The sequence below is a fragment of the Apodemus sylvaticus genome, chromosome 15 (genome assembly GCF_947179515.1).
Source record: "Apodemus sylvaticus chromosome 15, mApoSyl1.1, whole genome shotgun sequence".
Classification (NCBI taxonomy): domain Eukaryota; kingdom Metazoa; phylum Chordata; class Mammalia; order Rodentia; family Muridae; genus Apodemus; species Apodemus sylvaticus.
The window spans coordinates 66,914,939-66,931,554 of NC_067486.1; the positions used below are offsets into that span (position 1 = coordinate 66,914,939).

Genomic DNA, 16,616 nt, shown 5'->3' on the forward strand with positions numbered 1-16,616 from the left:
GCAGATGAGAAACAGGAGGAGAAGGGGCTTTTTACCCGGTGTATGATTATACTTTGTGGCTTGGAACCATGTGAGTATAGTATACATTAAAAAATAAATAAAACCAGGGAGGGGGCTGGAGAGATGGCTCAGTGGTTAAGAGCACTGACTGCTCTTCCAGAAGGCCTGAGTTCAGTTCCCAGCAACCACATACATGGTGGCTCATAACCATCTGTAATGGGATCTGATACCCTCTTCTGGTGTGTCTGAAAATAGCTACAGTGTATTCATATACATAAAATAAACAATTCTTTTAAAAGAACAATAAAAATAAAACAAAGTTGAAAAGAAGTGTTTATTGTGGCCCCAGGAGTAAGAAATCTTGTTTCGATTCTCCACATTTGGTTGGCTTGGTGTCACCTCATCATCCTGGTGGCCCGTGGGCTCTTCAGGTTGGGCACGTGTGAAAGCCACGGCCACACCTAGTGTCTGCTAAGACATGCCACTTCAGACCAGAATGTGATTTCCGGTGTCCAAGGCTGTGGTGGGAAGACCTGTCTTGAGGTTTCTTATTGGTAGAAACAACTTCCAGAGATTCTGAGGTCGGGGTACCCCATCTCTACAGCAGCTTCTAGAAAGGAGGGGTCCAGCGAGGCCCTAGTAGGGAGGCATCAGCTGTTCCCTGCTCAGGAAGGAGGAGCGGTGGTAACGGTCTCGGGCAGCAAAGTCTGCATTGTCCTGGGTAAGCTGAGTCATTGCCGTGTCGACCTTCGCTGGGCATGGTGCCAAGATGATTTGCTCTGGCGTGGACCTCAGGCTCCTTCAGGGAGAATCATAGGATGGGGAGAAGGGAAGAAGAGGTGGAGATGAATTGTGGAAACCAGTCCACCCCGATAGAGATGCTGTGCGAACATCAGCTGCACTAACCCTTAGCATTGTATTTAAATATTTAAAATATAACTGTTGGGAACTACAGCAGTCTGTGAACTCAAAAGTAGGAGCTATAGTATCAGTGAAGTAAAGAGGGTAATATTGACCATTCTTAAGTGGAACACTATGATAACAGATACCCACATTAAAGACAGTTTTGTGAGAGTTCTGTAACTTTTTGTTCTCTTGTCTAATGGGACAAGTAGAAAAGAGAAACTGCTTATATTCATTAGAAAAAAAATGAGGTATTACACAAGCTGCTACAGGGAGAACAGACATCAGAGGTATCCCTACACCAACCCTGCATACTACAAAACTACCCTTCCAGGCAAAAATGTCCTGTGGTTGCAATAGTGGCAGGAAGGTTATGGGGGTAACAACTGCTTTTGGATTGGATTTCAGGCCTGCTCCACAGAAAAAAAATTAAGACTTATTAATCAATAAACCTGATCAAAAGTAATGGCTTGGGAGGTTATGGGGTCAGCGAAGAACTCAGTTCTATTGTTTTGCTAAAGAACATGTTGTCAAACTGCCTTCTAAATGATTATTGCTTATACACACAATATATATTATAAGGTCAGTGCTGCTCTCAACCTTAGCCAAAGAAGCTTCTCTCTGTAGTGGGCAGCAGACAAAACTGGTCAAACTGCTAAGAATAAGTGTCTATAGAGCATTCAGCCCCACACAAGACATTCACATCCATCCCTGTCACCAAGGCCAAGGGAACTCAAGGAAGAGGGGCAGAGAGAAGGAGCAGAGAACTGTGAAATGCTGTCCTTTGGATTTGGAATGGCCACTGCTCATGGCTCGTGAGCTCACTGCACATAGCATTATTCACACAAAATCAAGTCAACAAGAGCAATCAAGATTCCAACAGGCAGCACTAACTGGACTCAGTGTCATTACACCAAAAGAAGACATGAAATGGAAGTGGGGGGTGCAGATGCCTGGGGGATGTGGTACCCATGATTGAGATGCATTGCTTATGTGTGTGAAAATATCAAAAGATAAATAAATAAAAGATAGTATATAAAAAGAAAAGAAGGAAGGAAGGAAGGAAGGAAGGAAGGAAGGAAGGAAGGAAGGAAGGAAGGAAGGAAGGAAGGAAGTTTAGTGAGCTGTCATTTCTAGGTCACCAAGGTTTCTCAGCAATCATCTAAGAGGTAAAGTGCGCGTGCTTTGGGTGCCAAAGTAGTAAAGACCAAGAGAAGCCCAGATTTAGAGTCTATGTGTAGCAGTCTCTGTCCATCCAGGTGGATACACTAGAGGAGTTCGACGCTCTGCCAGAGGACGGTTTTAGAGGCTGAAGAACGCAGAGCTGTTCTTAGCTCTGTCCCCCATCAGTTCATGACCTCAGGATGCCTCTGTCTCCACCGGCCTCTGGAGTCTCACCCCTCCATGGCAGGTCCACAGCCTGTTGAGTCCTTGAGTTCCCACAGAGGCACAGATTTCTACTGAACATCTTCCCCACCCCAAAAAAGAATCAGCTACTTTACTCACAATAATGTTCAAGTGCTCAAGATCAGGAATATAAAACAAGATATAAAGAGTGATGTAAAAAGAGAGAGGTTGGCGGCCATAAGTCCGTAGAACTGAAACAGCAGCAGCTTCAACCGGCTCTGGCAAGCATCAGGTCACACGAATCTAAATCAGTCAGGATAAGAGTTCCTGAAAACTGAATTTGCCTCTATAAGGGTAAGAACTGCAAAACTGAGGTGACCAACAAAACAAAACAAATGAAAACAAAACAAACAAAAACAACAAAACAAAACACCAGGATAACCCACACATTCTTCAGGGTTTAGGGAAATCAGCTTCCAAGAGTTGCTGCAGAACCCCCCTCTGGACAGGTGCTAGGGCGCCGGGTTAACTTCATGGAGTAACGGGAGCACAGGTAGAATAGAGAACACAACATAGCCAAATCCTTCAACCCAAACACACTTAACTATGACTTGCCTTTGGTTTGGAGGACATTCTTGAAAAAGTCAAAATTACAGAGCAGAAAGCACGGCTATCAGTTTCTATTTCTATTTTTAAGCCACTACTTGGACCTTCCCTGATCTAACTCATCACAAAACACACCCAGGAGCCAGGGTGTGGCCAGCAAGTTTGATGCTGACTTGGCCAAGGCTCTACAAAGTCTTGCTTTACTAGTCCAGAGCCATTCACTGAGCAAGGAATTGTGTGGACTAACTTCTGTCCAACCAAAGGGCTGCCTTTTCCTAGGAATACCCCCCTAAAACAGTGACCTGCAGTGACCTTGGAAGTGATATCCCAGGAATTCAGAGTACAACTCAAGGAATCATGGTGAACCCTGTGGTCATTTTTTAGGCTTTCAGGCAAGAAATGACTAAACATATTCTCACAAATCAGATTATCCCAGACATCCCCACCCACACATTTGAAGCTCAAAGTTTTGTAGGCAGCTTTTATGCCAAGCCTAATTCCACTTAATCTACTTTCTGTGAGTACCTGGGTGTGGAGGAAAGAAATCTATGTACATATGCTGTGACCTGAACCACCCAGCCTCATGTCTCAGACAAGATAGGAGGCAGAGGTCACCCCACATTTACCACTGCTCCACGGAACTGTAATAGCCAGTGATACAGTTGAAAGCCTTTCCGGGCTATTTTCCTCCTCCGTTCCCAGCCCCTCCACTCTCGACCCCTCCCTTTGTTGCCACGCCCCTACCCCTACACCCTTCACCAACCCAAGCTCTAGCACCAAATTCTCACCTCTTGTGCCAACTTAAACAGATCGCCACTATTCACAAAGAGCTCGCTGTCTCAAAAAGGATGCTGGGGTATGGGCCGGAGACACGGCTCAGTGGTAAAGAGAAAGGACTGCTCTTGTAGAGGACCTGAGTTCTCTTCCCAGCACCCACATTGGGCAGCTCACAACTGCCTGTAACTCCAGCTCCAGAGAGATCTAACAATTCTGGTCTCCTAGGGCACCTACCCTCATGTGCATATACTTCTGTCTCCGATACACATAACTTAAAAACCAAAGCATGCTAGAGAATGCAAAGCGCCATTCAGTGGACATGGAGTTTCAGTTCTGGAAATGAGTGATGCTAAAGGCCCTATGACAGTATGATTGTATTTAATACCACGAATAGACACTTACAGATAATTAAGATGACACATTTTATGTTATGTGTGTTTTACCACAATTTTAAAACAAACAAACAACAAAAACAAAAACAAAAAAAAATTTAGGGGCAGATGTGGAGACATAAAGAGAGAAAAAGAATTCAAAGCTTACATCTGGGATCAATGGAAACAGATCCGAAACTTCATTAGCAATGTCTGGGTGTGGGAGAGGCAGGTATTGGCAAGCACAAACTAGACAGCTAGAGTTTCAAAATCAAACCATCAAAACGCAACCAAATAAACCCTTTTGGCTTTGGCTTCGTGCTGCTATTGAAAGGGAACAAGAGGCAGGAGAAGTTCCTAGAACCCTGAGGCCTTAAAGCATGAGGAGGTTCTGGCTTCCTACTAGAGTGGGAAGGAGTCACAGGGAAGAGGCCACAAGGAATGTTGCCTTCCGTGTGTGTGTGTGTGTGTGTGTGTGTGTGTGTGTGTGTGTGTGTGTGTGAGCATAGCACACTGTCACACTGCAGCTGCCCACCGTCTTTCATTTGTGGTCGTACTTGGCTAGGGCGTCCATCACCAGTGCAGTGGCACCAATTACATTTGGCTGAGGATGAGAAGCAGGAGATCCAGTTTCACATTCCCTTGGGCTTTATTCTTGGTCGTGATTAAATATTGGTGAGAAATGTGTCTTTGATTGTAAACTCACTGAGATCAACTTGGGTGACCTGTCACTTGGTAATCAGATCCTAGATGAAGGCTTGGCTCACCAGGAATGAGGACATGAGCCTGTAGGAGGCTCTGATGAGCTGACGCTGGGAAAGATGTGAGGTAGAGAGAGGGCCAAGTGCCTGGTACTGAGTGTGGGGGGCAGTGAGGAGCCAACGCCAACCTCCTGGAGTTTCCTGACAAAGTTTCCATTGTCAGGTCTCACATCACAGTCCAGGTCCAATCACAGCCAGGAGCAAGACCACTCCAAACCTCCCAAGCCTCTGGGACACTCATCCCTCGTTGTACCAGCCCCAGCGGGTACAGACCTGCAGGAGGGGACCAAGAAGGACTTCATCCATTGGAAAAAGCTGAAGCTTGATGCTGATCCTGCGAAGAAGGTACAGGCATACATTTTAAGGATTTCACAAAATTAGACATCTTGAACCCCAGCTTTCCCAAGGGCTTGCACCCCAAGCAAACACATTCACAGACAACTTTCACGTGTGTGTACACACACAGAAAGAGCACATTTTCCCACTCAAATCAAACAACACACTCTCTCTCTCAGCCTGGCAGCAGCCTGACTTGTGTTCATGTACGGTTTCCAAATACTCATATCTAAACTACAAACATCTTCGGAGGAGACGGGGTGGAGGCCACTGTCAAGACAAGAGAAGATGACCGGCTGACTCAGGGATGAAGATACATTTCATGATATTCAATCCTCCATTCATATCTGCGTGTGTTGAATGCATGCTGTGAAATCGTCCACTAGGACCATACACTGAGAACAGAAAGCAAAGCTTCTCATCCCTACAACCTCACAGGATTTAGCACTTAGGCAGTTTTATAGTTCAGTGTGGAGAAATGTTTGGAGTAAGGGGTTTTGTTTGTTTCTATTACTGTCCAAATAACCTTTGCATGTGGCACACTGATCTCAATAAAGTTCAACCTTAAATATACGTATATAATGAAACAGATATATTTATGTAATAAATATATATTGTATAATATAATTATATATTATATTTATAGTTAATATATACTATTATATTGTATATTATATATATAATATACAATCTTGGAAGCATGGCAGCAGGCAGGCAGGGCATCTGGAGCAGCAAGCTGAGAGCTCACATCTTAAACCACAGTCAGGAAGCTGAGAAATCAAACTGGGACCAGCATGTGGTTTTAAAATCCTGTGTGGCTTTAGAAAGCTCAAAGCCCACGCCTAGTGACATACTTCCTCCAGCAAGGCTACACTTCCTAACCCCAACTCAAACAGAACTACCAACTGAGACCAAGTATTCAAATGCGCAAGACTATAAGGGACATTTCATTTGAACCACTACACTCTTGACATGGCAAGGTATATAGATAATCCACCCCTCCCACCAAGACAGGTTTACACTATAGCCCAGGCTAGCCTTGAACTTAATGGCCTTCCTTTTTCTGCATTCCAAGTGCTTAGTTTAAATAATGTGTAACTGGGCTGGAGAGATGGCACAGAGGTTAAAAGCACTGACTGCTCTTCCTGAAGTCCTGAGTTCAATTTCCCAGCAACACATGGTGTCTCTCAACCAAGTGTAATGGATCTGCTGTGTCTGAAGACAGCTACAGTGTCCTCATATACATAAAATAAATAAATAAATCTTTAAAAAACTATATACAACTTTGGAAAAGTTTCCCAAACTTATTTTTAGAAAATAAGCCAGGCATGGTGGTACACACCTTTAATCTCAGTACTTGGGAGGCAGAGGCAGGTGGATCTCTGAGTTCAAGGATAGCCTGGTCTACAGAGTGAGTTCTGGGACAACTAAGGCTAACACAGAAAAACCCTGTCATTTTTCTTTTTCTCTTTTTCTTTTTTTCTTTCTTTCTTTTCTTTCTTTCTTTGTTTGTTTTGTTTTTGTTTTCTTTGGTGTTTTGAGACAGGGTTTCTCTGTGTAGCCCTGGCTGTCCTGGAACTCACTCTGTAGACCCGGCTGGCCTCGAACTCAGAAATCTGCCTGCCTCTGCCTCCCAAGTGCTGGGATTAAAGGTATGCACCACCACTGTCCAGTGAAACCCTGTCTCAAAGAACCAGAAAAAAAAAGCATCCCGCAATTACATGAACAGATATAGTTGAAATTGACTAATAAGATCCTGTTTAATGTATGATCAGTAAATCAGCAGCATTTTAAGATGCTTATGTTAAAAATCATATTTTGTTTTTTTGTAAGGCTCCTGCAATAAAACAGAGTGAATATTACTGATCTACTTTACTGTATGTAATCTCAGAGAGGCAACTTCTTATATATTCAGATAATATATGTTCTACAAGAAGCTACAAAAATCAAAGTAAGACAGCTATTAACTGATCTTACTTATATTATCACTTAAATTCTAAATTATCTAAATTATAGACACTGACCTGAAACTTTACTTCATTACTTTACTGTGATTGGATTTCTCAGAAAATATTTAAATTTCCCTAGGTGAAGCAATCATTGATATAATCATTATGCTAATTAAAATACATTCTATCTATAAAATTAAACTTTATAGGCCCTCTAAGGCATCATTTTTAGTATATGCTTTCACTTTAGATATCTAAAGAGCATTTCTGTAAAAATACATATACCGTAGATCTGAAGAACTTTTTAGTTAGGACTTGATAATACTTTTTCCCTTTTTGATATAGGGTCTTACTATGTAGCTCTAGCTGGCCTAGAACATACTATGTAGACTAGGCTGGCCCTGAACTCACAGCAATCTACCTATGTCTGTCTCCCAGGTGCTGGGATTGAAGATAGATACCACCACACTTGGTGATATTAATTGCTTTATTTTAAATTGGATCATCATAGAGTTTTCTAGAAAAGGTCCCCCTATGTTTCTCTCTCTCTCTCTCTCTCTCTCTCTCTCTCTCTCTCTCTCTCTCTCTCTCTCTCTCTCTCTCTCTGTGTGTGTGTGTGTGTGTGTGTGTGTGTGTGTGTGTGTGTGTGCGCTGCTAAAGACTGACCCCAGGACAGGACCTTGAATATACTATACAAGCACCATAGCTCTCTAACACATCTCTTTAACTATATTTCTTTTTTTTCTCTTTTTATTTTTAACAATGTCTACATGTGTGCGTGTGCTCACATGAGCTCAGGACAGACAAGGACATTGAATCCCTCGGACCTGGAGTTGCAGGAGGTTGTGAACTGCCCCAGGTGTGTGCTGGAAGATGAACTTGGGCCTTCTGCAAGCATAGAAGGTGCTTTTAACTGCCAAGCCATTGTTCTTGTCCCTTTCCAATAGATCTTTTAAAAAATAATATTTTTACTAAATATTTGAGAATTCATGTAATGAATTTTGATCATAGTCACTGTCCTCTCAACTTCTTCCAGATCCACCCACACTTGCAGTTTTCTCCTTCTTCAAACACGTTGAGCTTGACTTGTATTGCCCACTGCTCTTGGGAGTAGGGATGACCCTGGAGTATGGTCAACCTAATAGAGGTCACACAATTAAAGAAAACTGGCTCTCAGGCTGAGTATGGTGGTGTATGCCTTGAATCCCCAAACTTGGGAGGCAGTGGTAGGTGGATCGAGGGAATTCAAGGCCTGTCTATGTATTTTAAGTTCCAGGTTAGCCAGGGATTTGTCCAAAAGAAAAAGGACACAAATAAAAAATAAAATTTATCTTCCCTCTCCCAGTAGCTTTCACATACAACTGGCACCATATCTATTGGTGGGATTTTGTTCCTAACCCTGTCTGTCCACACTAGAATTTTGTCTGGCTTGAGCTTGCACACAGCCTTGTGCACAGAGTCACAAGCATTGTGAGTATGTAAGTGTGACTGCCCTGTTGTGTCTGGAAGAGACTATTTCCTCGATGTTATCAACCACTTCTTTTGTTTTGTTTTGTTTTTGTTTTTGTTTTGTTTTTGTTTTGTTTTTTTGGTTTTTCGAGACAAGGTTTCTCTGTGTAGCACTGGCTGTCCTGGAACTCACTCTGTAGACCAGGCTGGACTCAAACTCAGAAATCCGCCTGCCTCTGCCTCCTAGAGTGCTGGGATTACAGGCGTGCACCACCACGCCCGGCTCTATCAATCACTTCTTACAGTCTTCCTGCCTCTATCTAGAAAAGATCCTGGGCCTTGCAGTGAGGAGCAGGGGATGTATGTCCCGTTTAGGGATAATTACTCCACAGTCTGTATTCTCTCTGTGTTGGCCAGTTGAGGGTCTCTGTTAATTGGCAGCTAGTTCAAGAAAAAGTTTCTCTGATGAAGGCTGATAGGATCTATGGGTGTAGCAGTAGGTCATTAGGAGTTGTTTTAATGCTATGTCTATTTAGCAGTGTTTGGTTCTCCCCTGGGGCTTCTCCCTAACTATTTATCCACAGGTTTTCAGCCCCATTACAGTTCCACAAGTAGGTTCCACCTCATGGAGTGAATTTTTTAGGTCAATCAGAAAGTGGTTGGTTCCTCCCATGACGTTTGCACCATTATTGCCCTAATGGGCGTATCCAGCTGGGTTAGTTATTACTGGAGCTCAGAGGGTTTGCAGCTGGGTGGAACTGATGGCTACTTTTGTCGTCCAGTAGCATGCATGGCACCTTCCAGCACCGTGAAAGCTAGCCAGATTCTAGAGGGCAACAAAGAACAGTGGAAATCACCTATAATATCTCTTCCTCCTTTATATTGCTGTATTCTAGCAATTGGGGCCACCTCAATGGCCCCTTACTGCTTTCCTCCATGGGTATTTCAAATGAATCACACAAATCTAAAGAGTCCAAGCTAACACCCACATATAAGAGATAAACCTGTAACATTTGTCTTTCTTAGTCTGGGTTACTTCACGATGATTCCAGTTCTATTCATTTACTTGTGCATTTGATAATTTCATCTTTAATGGCTGACTAATATTCCATTGTGTGAATGTACAATAGCCAGGAAATAGAAACAGCCTAGACAGCCATCAATCAATGAATAAGTAATGAAAATGGTGCATTTATACAATGGAGTTTTTACACAGCTGTTGATATACTTTTTAAATTGCATTATTATAGAGAAAATATAAATTATGTACTGTGGCTTGGTGTCTTGGGAACACGTAAATGTGGGAACTTAATCTCTAGTGTAAGCGTTGAAATGCAGGATCCTTAGGTGGTTCAGCCATGGTGGCTGTGTTCTCATAACCAGAGCGATCTTCTGTGGGACAGTGTACCAGAAAACATAGTAAAGATGAGTGGGTCTGAGACCCCAGCACCCAGGTACCACCCGAGACAGTAGGGGTCTCCCTGCTCCTTACTAGATTCCTGGACTGGAGCATGTGACCACACTCCCCACTGTCAGCCGAGGGTTTAGCTAATAAGTCAATAAGCTTCCTTTCCTAGACATTCCTTCCTGCACAAGGTATTTAATCTCTGGTCCACCCTGAGAAGGTAGCAAGAACACATTTTCCACAATGAACAGTTTGGAGCCAAGGATTGTCTCTTTCATCAAGAACCACAGTGGAACGCATGGAGAAGGCCTTCTGACTACTGAGGGGCACTGTTTAAGGCTCCAGCAGAAGGCCCCTCTGCACTCCCAGATGACCACTGCCAAGCTAAGGACAATCACCAATGAGCTAAGCCCAAGTTCCTGTTCCTCAAGCTGGACTCATCATCCTTAACCAGCAGTCCCCCACCTCACCCCCCAAATCCATTCCCAACTCCACACAACCCAGAGGTGCCTGGATGTCCAGGAGTTTGGAGCCCTGGACATTGCTGGCCTGTGGACTCCACCCCCACCCTGAAACTTCTTTCTCTCACGACTCCTCTGTGCAGTTTTGCAGTGGCGACTGGATGCTTGGGAACCCCAGGTTCAGCCTCCCACACCCTAGGCTGTGCTTTCCCACCCCCTGAGCAGTGTCTCAGATCTGCCCAGCACCAATGGAGACACAATGTAAATACAGTCTAGTGCTCCCCATGTTTCGCCTGCCCAGCCATGGGACAAAACATGGACTCACTGAGAGTGGGCTAGTTACCTAGGGAGTGTGTTCCAGATAAAAACATCTTAGACTTGCCGGTCTCCCAAACCCTTAACCAAAGAATTACACATTATTTAGTTTATGGTATTCTATTTTATCATTAGAAAGGAGTTCTCTCTCTCTCCTCTCTCTCTCTCTCTCTCTCTCTCTCTCTCTCTCTCTGTCTCTCTCTCTCTCTGTGTGTGTGTGTGTATCTCTATGTCTCTCTGTGTCTCTGTGTCTCTGTCTCTCTTTCTGTCTCTCTGTCTCCCTCCCTCCCTTCCTTTCTCTTCCTTTTTATTTTATTAAAAAAACAAAAAAACAAAACCAGGGTCTCACTATGTAGCCCTTGCTGGCCTATAGCTTCCTCTGTGAACCAGGCTGGCCTTGAACTCCCAGAGGTCTACCTGCGTCTGCCTCTTGAATGCTGGGATGAAAGGTGTGCAGGGCCACACTCAGCTGTCTTCCCCTTGATATGAATAGGCTCTCCGATGATATGGTTAGTCCTGGTCTTGGTCATTTGTATTTTACCTTATTCTGCTCAGTCTGTCTGGAAGTCTACTGATTTTACTGCTCTTATGACACAATGATTTGTCTCCCTGGTGTGGCAGTTTGTACGAGAATGTCCTCCTTCTGTGCGAGGGTTTCCTAGCTGGTGGTACTGTTTGGGGAAGGTTAGGAAATGTCGCCTTGCAGGAGGGGATAGGTCACTAGGGGTGAGCGTCAAGTTTTAGGACCACCCTCCATTCCTGGTACTCTCTTTCTGTGTTGTGCTTGCTGTTCAAGATGTGAGCTCTCAGCATCCAGAGCCTGCCTCCACAGCTACTGCTTGTTGCTGTGATGGACTCTTACCCCTGAGGAACCCTAAACAAAAATAGCCCTCCCTTCTGTAACTTGTTATCCTCATGGTGTTTTTGACTGCGACAGAAAAGTAAATAATACAGTCTGTGTTCTCATTTTTTCTCTTGCTTGGTATCTATTTGAATTTTACTATGATATTTACTATCCTTGTCCCATCCCCACCCCCACTGCCACTTCGGGTTTAATTTTTCCCTCCTCCTCCTCTTCCTCCTCCTCTTCCTCCTCCTCTTCCTTCTCCTCCTCTTCCTTCTCCTCTTCCTCCTCTTTTCTTCTTAAGTTCAAAGCTGAGGTCTGAGGTCAGTTTTTTTAAAACTTTCTTCTTTGTTGTTGTTATCTATACCTTACAATTTTGATATTCTGCATTTTTTTGGTTTTATTTGGTTCAAAATATTTTATAATTTCAGTTGTTTTCCTCTTTGAAACCTGCTGGTTTCTATAGTTTACTCGCTGCTCTTAGTCATTTAACATTCTTTAGCATCTAAATATTTGTGGATTTTCCTATTATCTTCCTGTTATTTATTTCTGATCATTTCCCCCTTCAGAGAAATATTTTATTCAATTGAGCTGAATGCTTTTAAATTTACAGAAATGTTTATATCCTGTAATATCCTCATGTTTCCTGTGACTAAAAAGAATGCGAATTCTATGAAGATTAGGGCAAGCTTGTTGACAGTCCTGCCCAAGTCTTCTATGGCCTTGCTAACCTTATTCCCACGTGTGTCAACAATTCCCAGGCAGGTGCAGAAGTCTATGTGGCTATGAACTTTTCTATTTTTTTCTTTATTCTATAAGATTCTGTTTTCATGTACTCCAAAGCTCTGTTTTGTTTTGTTGTTGTTGTTGTTGCTTTGTTCTATTTTGTTCTGTTCTGTTTTGTTTTGTTGTTTTGTTTTGTTTGTTTTTGTTTGGTTGGTTGGTTGATTTTCTGAGACATGGTTTCTCTATGTAGCCCTGGTACTCACTCTGTAGACCAGGCTGGCCTCAAACTCACAGAGATCTGCCTGCCTCTGCCTCCTGAGATTAAAGGCTTGCACCACCACCATCTGGTTAAAGCTCTGTTTTTAAGGGCATGAAAGTTAAGGTTTATTATATTTACTTGAGTTTCCCCCTCATCTTTATCAAGTGACCCAATTGATCATTGCCAACAGCCTTTCCTCTGAAGCCTACCTTGTTAATAATGTAGCCACTCTAGTGGCTACATTTTGATTGGAGTTAGCCTGGTATATATTTTCACATCCTTTTTATTTTTAACCTATTTGTGTGTTTTTAAAATCTAAAACACATTTCTTTAGCTGTGGATGTAGTTCAGAGGCAAGTACTTTCATAGTGTGCACAGGTTCTGGGCTTGATCTCCAGCACTGCAAAAATAAATTCATCAATTAAAAGAAGTTTCTTGTAGGCAGGATATAGCTGGGCCACACTTTCTTACTCAGCTGCCACTTAATTAGGGGTGCTAAGACTATGATGATCTATCTATGATCTATATATAGACTTATATAGATCACTGCTGTTCTTTGTGTAGCTCAGGCTGGCCTGGAACCTGCATAAGGTCATATAGATCACTATTGCTCTTTGTGTAGCTCAGGCTGGCCTAGAACCATTGTCTTTCTACTTTTGTTGCCCATGACCTCACATGTCATGTCTTTTATTATTATTGATAAACATTCTTTATTGTACTTATTTTTACTCTTTTCTGTCTTTGATATGCTTTAAATTTTAAAAATTATATTTACTTATTTTATTTATTCCATATATATACACCCACAGGCACACACAAACACACACATACACCTGCTACAGTACCTGTATGAAGGACAAAAGACAACTTTGACCTCAAAGGAGTCAGTTTCATCTTCCTACCATGTAAGTCATGAGGATCAAGCTCAGGTTTTTCAGGCTTCTCAGCAAATTCCTTTACCCACTGGGCCATCTCTCCAACTCTTTTTCTTTTCTTATTCAATTCTTTTTAACCCCTGTTGTCTTATTAATTATAACTCTTCATTATATTATCTAGTAGCTGGTTCTGGGTTTATAGCATACATCTTAAACTTAACCCATTCTATCTTCAAATGATATGATAGCATTCACTCATAGCACAAGAAGTATATAATATTATGCTACATCAGTATACTTTATTTCAACATATTATTTTATCCCTCTTCTCTACTGTTGCCATCGTTTTAGTTCCATAGGTCTTAAATCTCAAATTAATAAATCTCAAATTAATTGCTGGTACATTTTATGTATAAGTTGGGTCTATGTCATATTTCAAAGTTCTTCTGTGAAAGCTAGAAAAATAATAATGGAAATGGTAGCACAATGACTTAGCCACTTACCGAGGTAAAGGCCTGGACTGGCCTGGCCAATGTAGAAATACACAAGGGCAGCAACACCCATGCTAGCTAGGGTATAGAGCCACTGGATCACAAACATGATGAGCAGGGACACAAGAGCCTACAGACATGGAGGAAGAATAAGTCACCTAACAGTGGTGATAAAAACAGGAGGCCAGAACCTTAGGAGACACTGGTCTCTTATTAGCTTCTTGGCTCTGTAAAAGTCTGAATAATTGAAGCTCACTTATAATACAATCTTACTGTGGTAGTGAACTGGTTTGCTTGTTTGTTTGTTTGTTTGTTTGTTGTCAACTTGTACTAGGGTCATCTGGGAACAGAGAACCCAGCTGAGAAAATGCCCTCATCTGATTGGTCTTTATGATTTTTTTTTTAAAAATTATTGCTGATTGATGTGGAAGGGCCCAGCCCACTACAGGGGATACCCATCACTAAGCTGGTGCTACTGGATTGTATAAGAAAGCAAGGTAGGCAAGCCATGGGGAGCAAACTAGTAAGCAGCATCCCTCCATGGCCTCTATATCAACTACTGCATCCAGGTCCTTGCCTTGAGTTTCTTCCCTAACTTCCTTTCATGGTGGACTATAAGCTGTAAGATGAAATAAAGCCCTTCCTCTCCAAATTACATTTGGTCATAGTAAGTATTGCAGCGATAGAAAGCAAACTAAGGTGGTTTGTGTTGAATGCTAACTTGACAGGATCTGGACCCGCCCAGTAGGCAAGCCTGTAGACATGTCTGTGAGGAATTTATTTAGATTAGGGTAGCCCCGAGTATGATGAGAGATTATTTTGATTAGGTTTACTGAGATGATAAGAGCCAGTGTAAAGGAAGGTGACACCATCACTGGGCTTGAGTCCTAGACTGCATGAAACGGAGGAAGCCAGCTGAGCACAGATATTCATCTTCTGCTTTCAGTCTGTGGATACAATGTGACTGGCTACTCATGCTCCTGCTGCAAGGATTCCCTATCATGATGGATTCTACCCTCAATGAGCCCAAATACCCCCTTTCCGCTTAAGTTGGTTTTGTTAGAGTAACAAGAAACCCTATTACAGAAAAATAGTACCAGAAGTGGGGTTGTTGCTGTGATGAACCTAACCACATAGTTCCTAGAACTTTGGAACCATGTATTTGGTACTTTGTGATAGTAAATTCTTTTAATAAAATGAGTAAAGAGTAGAGGACCATTCTGGTAGGAGCTTGGAAGATAAGGATGCCAACAGAAATGCAGACAGTGGAGATCTAGCTCCTGATGTTTCTGAAGGCAACAATGTGTGACATTTTAGCCAATACTGTGGCTTTATTTTGCCCATGTCCCAAGGATGTAAGTGAAGCTGAATTTTAAAATGATAAATTAATTTGTTTGGTGGAGGAATTTAAGATAGCAAAGCATTCAGGCTATGGCATGATGATTTTCTGTGCACTTATTCAGTTGTACAGTGAAAAAGTACAAAGAGTTGGGCATAGAGGTAGAAATAAAGTATGTTTGTCAAGGATGAGAGTTGGAACAGGTTGAACTACAATCCCAAGGCACTTGCTGAAAAGAGGCTATAACTATTAAAGAGAAGCATTTTGCTTTGTAATGGAACAAGAAGAAATACCTCCTCATGACAAGACCCTACCCATCAAAGACTCCATTTTGTGAAAACACGAATTTACTTGAAGAAAGAGAGCCTAAATTAAAATAGACACTGTCATGGAAGCAGGTTCCCTATTCTCAAAAGCACCTGACTAGAGACTTGGTTTCCCAGGATTAGCACACAAAAGCTGATACAACTATGGTTCAAGGAGGCCAGGCTGCATCCCAAGCTGGCAGCAGAATTTGACAGCAGCATCCATGTGGTACTGGTTCAAAATGCATGAAAGATGCAAGACTGGGGTGGGAGTGGAGTTGTGGTGTTGAACTACAGTTCCAGAGAAATGTTGGGACCTGTAAGTATGTTGCAAGGTTGGAGCCCCTATATAGAGGCTTTGCAAGGTCATAGTGTAAAACTGTGAGGAGAGGCCCAAGCTACAAGGCAGAGCCCAGGATATTGGAGATGCCAGAACCATCTGCTGTAAGCTACAGGCATAGAGTACAGTGGGCATGAGAAAAAAGATTAAGTTCCCACAGGTAGAGGAGCTATGTGGATAGTGCTAGCCAAGCCCTTTTGAGCCCCTATGATTCTACAGACCCAAGATGGCATGCACGAAGCTAAAGGATTTGGTGTTTGCTTTGCTGGGGTTTGATCTTGCTTTGCTCTGATCATTCTTTCCTATGACCCCATTCCCTCCTTTTGTAATAAGAATACTTATCTGTGCCATTGCATATTGGAAGTATGTACTTTGTTTTAATTTTGCAGGAGTTCAGGATTAAGACTTGACATTGGACTTAAACACTGTTGAAACTGTGAGAGAATACAGGGGCCTTTTGAGGTGAACTAAACACAACCTACATTATGAAATGGCCATACGCATGAGAGGACAAGGAGTGGAAGGCTACGGCTTTAAAGTTAGTGGTTTGGTTGTTAAACTGACAAGAGGTGGAATTGTGATGATTAGTGTCAATTGCCAATTTTACAATCAGGATAGAGAACCCTGGTTCTGGATTTTGGAACGAAAAAGTAACTATACATTTACTCAAGCAAGGTTTGGGGGGGGAATACCCTTTTAAAAGTCACCCCTTAATCAAAACCACCAACAAGCAGACACTCTGTCTGTCTTAGTTACT

General features: G+C 42.4%; 1 protein-coding gene across 1 annotated transcript in view; it reads right to left on the reverse strand.

Annotated features, from left to right (window-relative positions):
* Positions 1–338: 338 nt before the first annotated feature.
* Positions 339–16,616, reverse strand: part of Slc12a8 (solute carrier family 12 member 8) — a 130,924-nt gene continuing 114,646 nt past the window's right edge. Inside the window, 3 exon segments of the mRNA XM_052158005.1 lie at positions 339–799; positions 5,039–5,099; positions 13,888–14,005. Coding sequence (XP_052013965.1) covers positions 637–799; positions 5,039–5,099; positions 13,888–14,005 — 342 coding nt within the window. The 3' untranslated portion in view covers positions 339–636.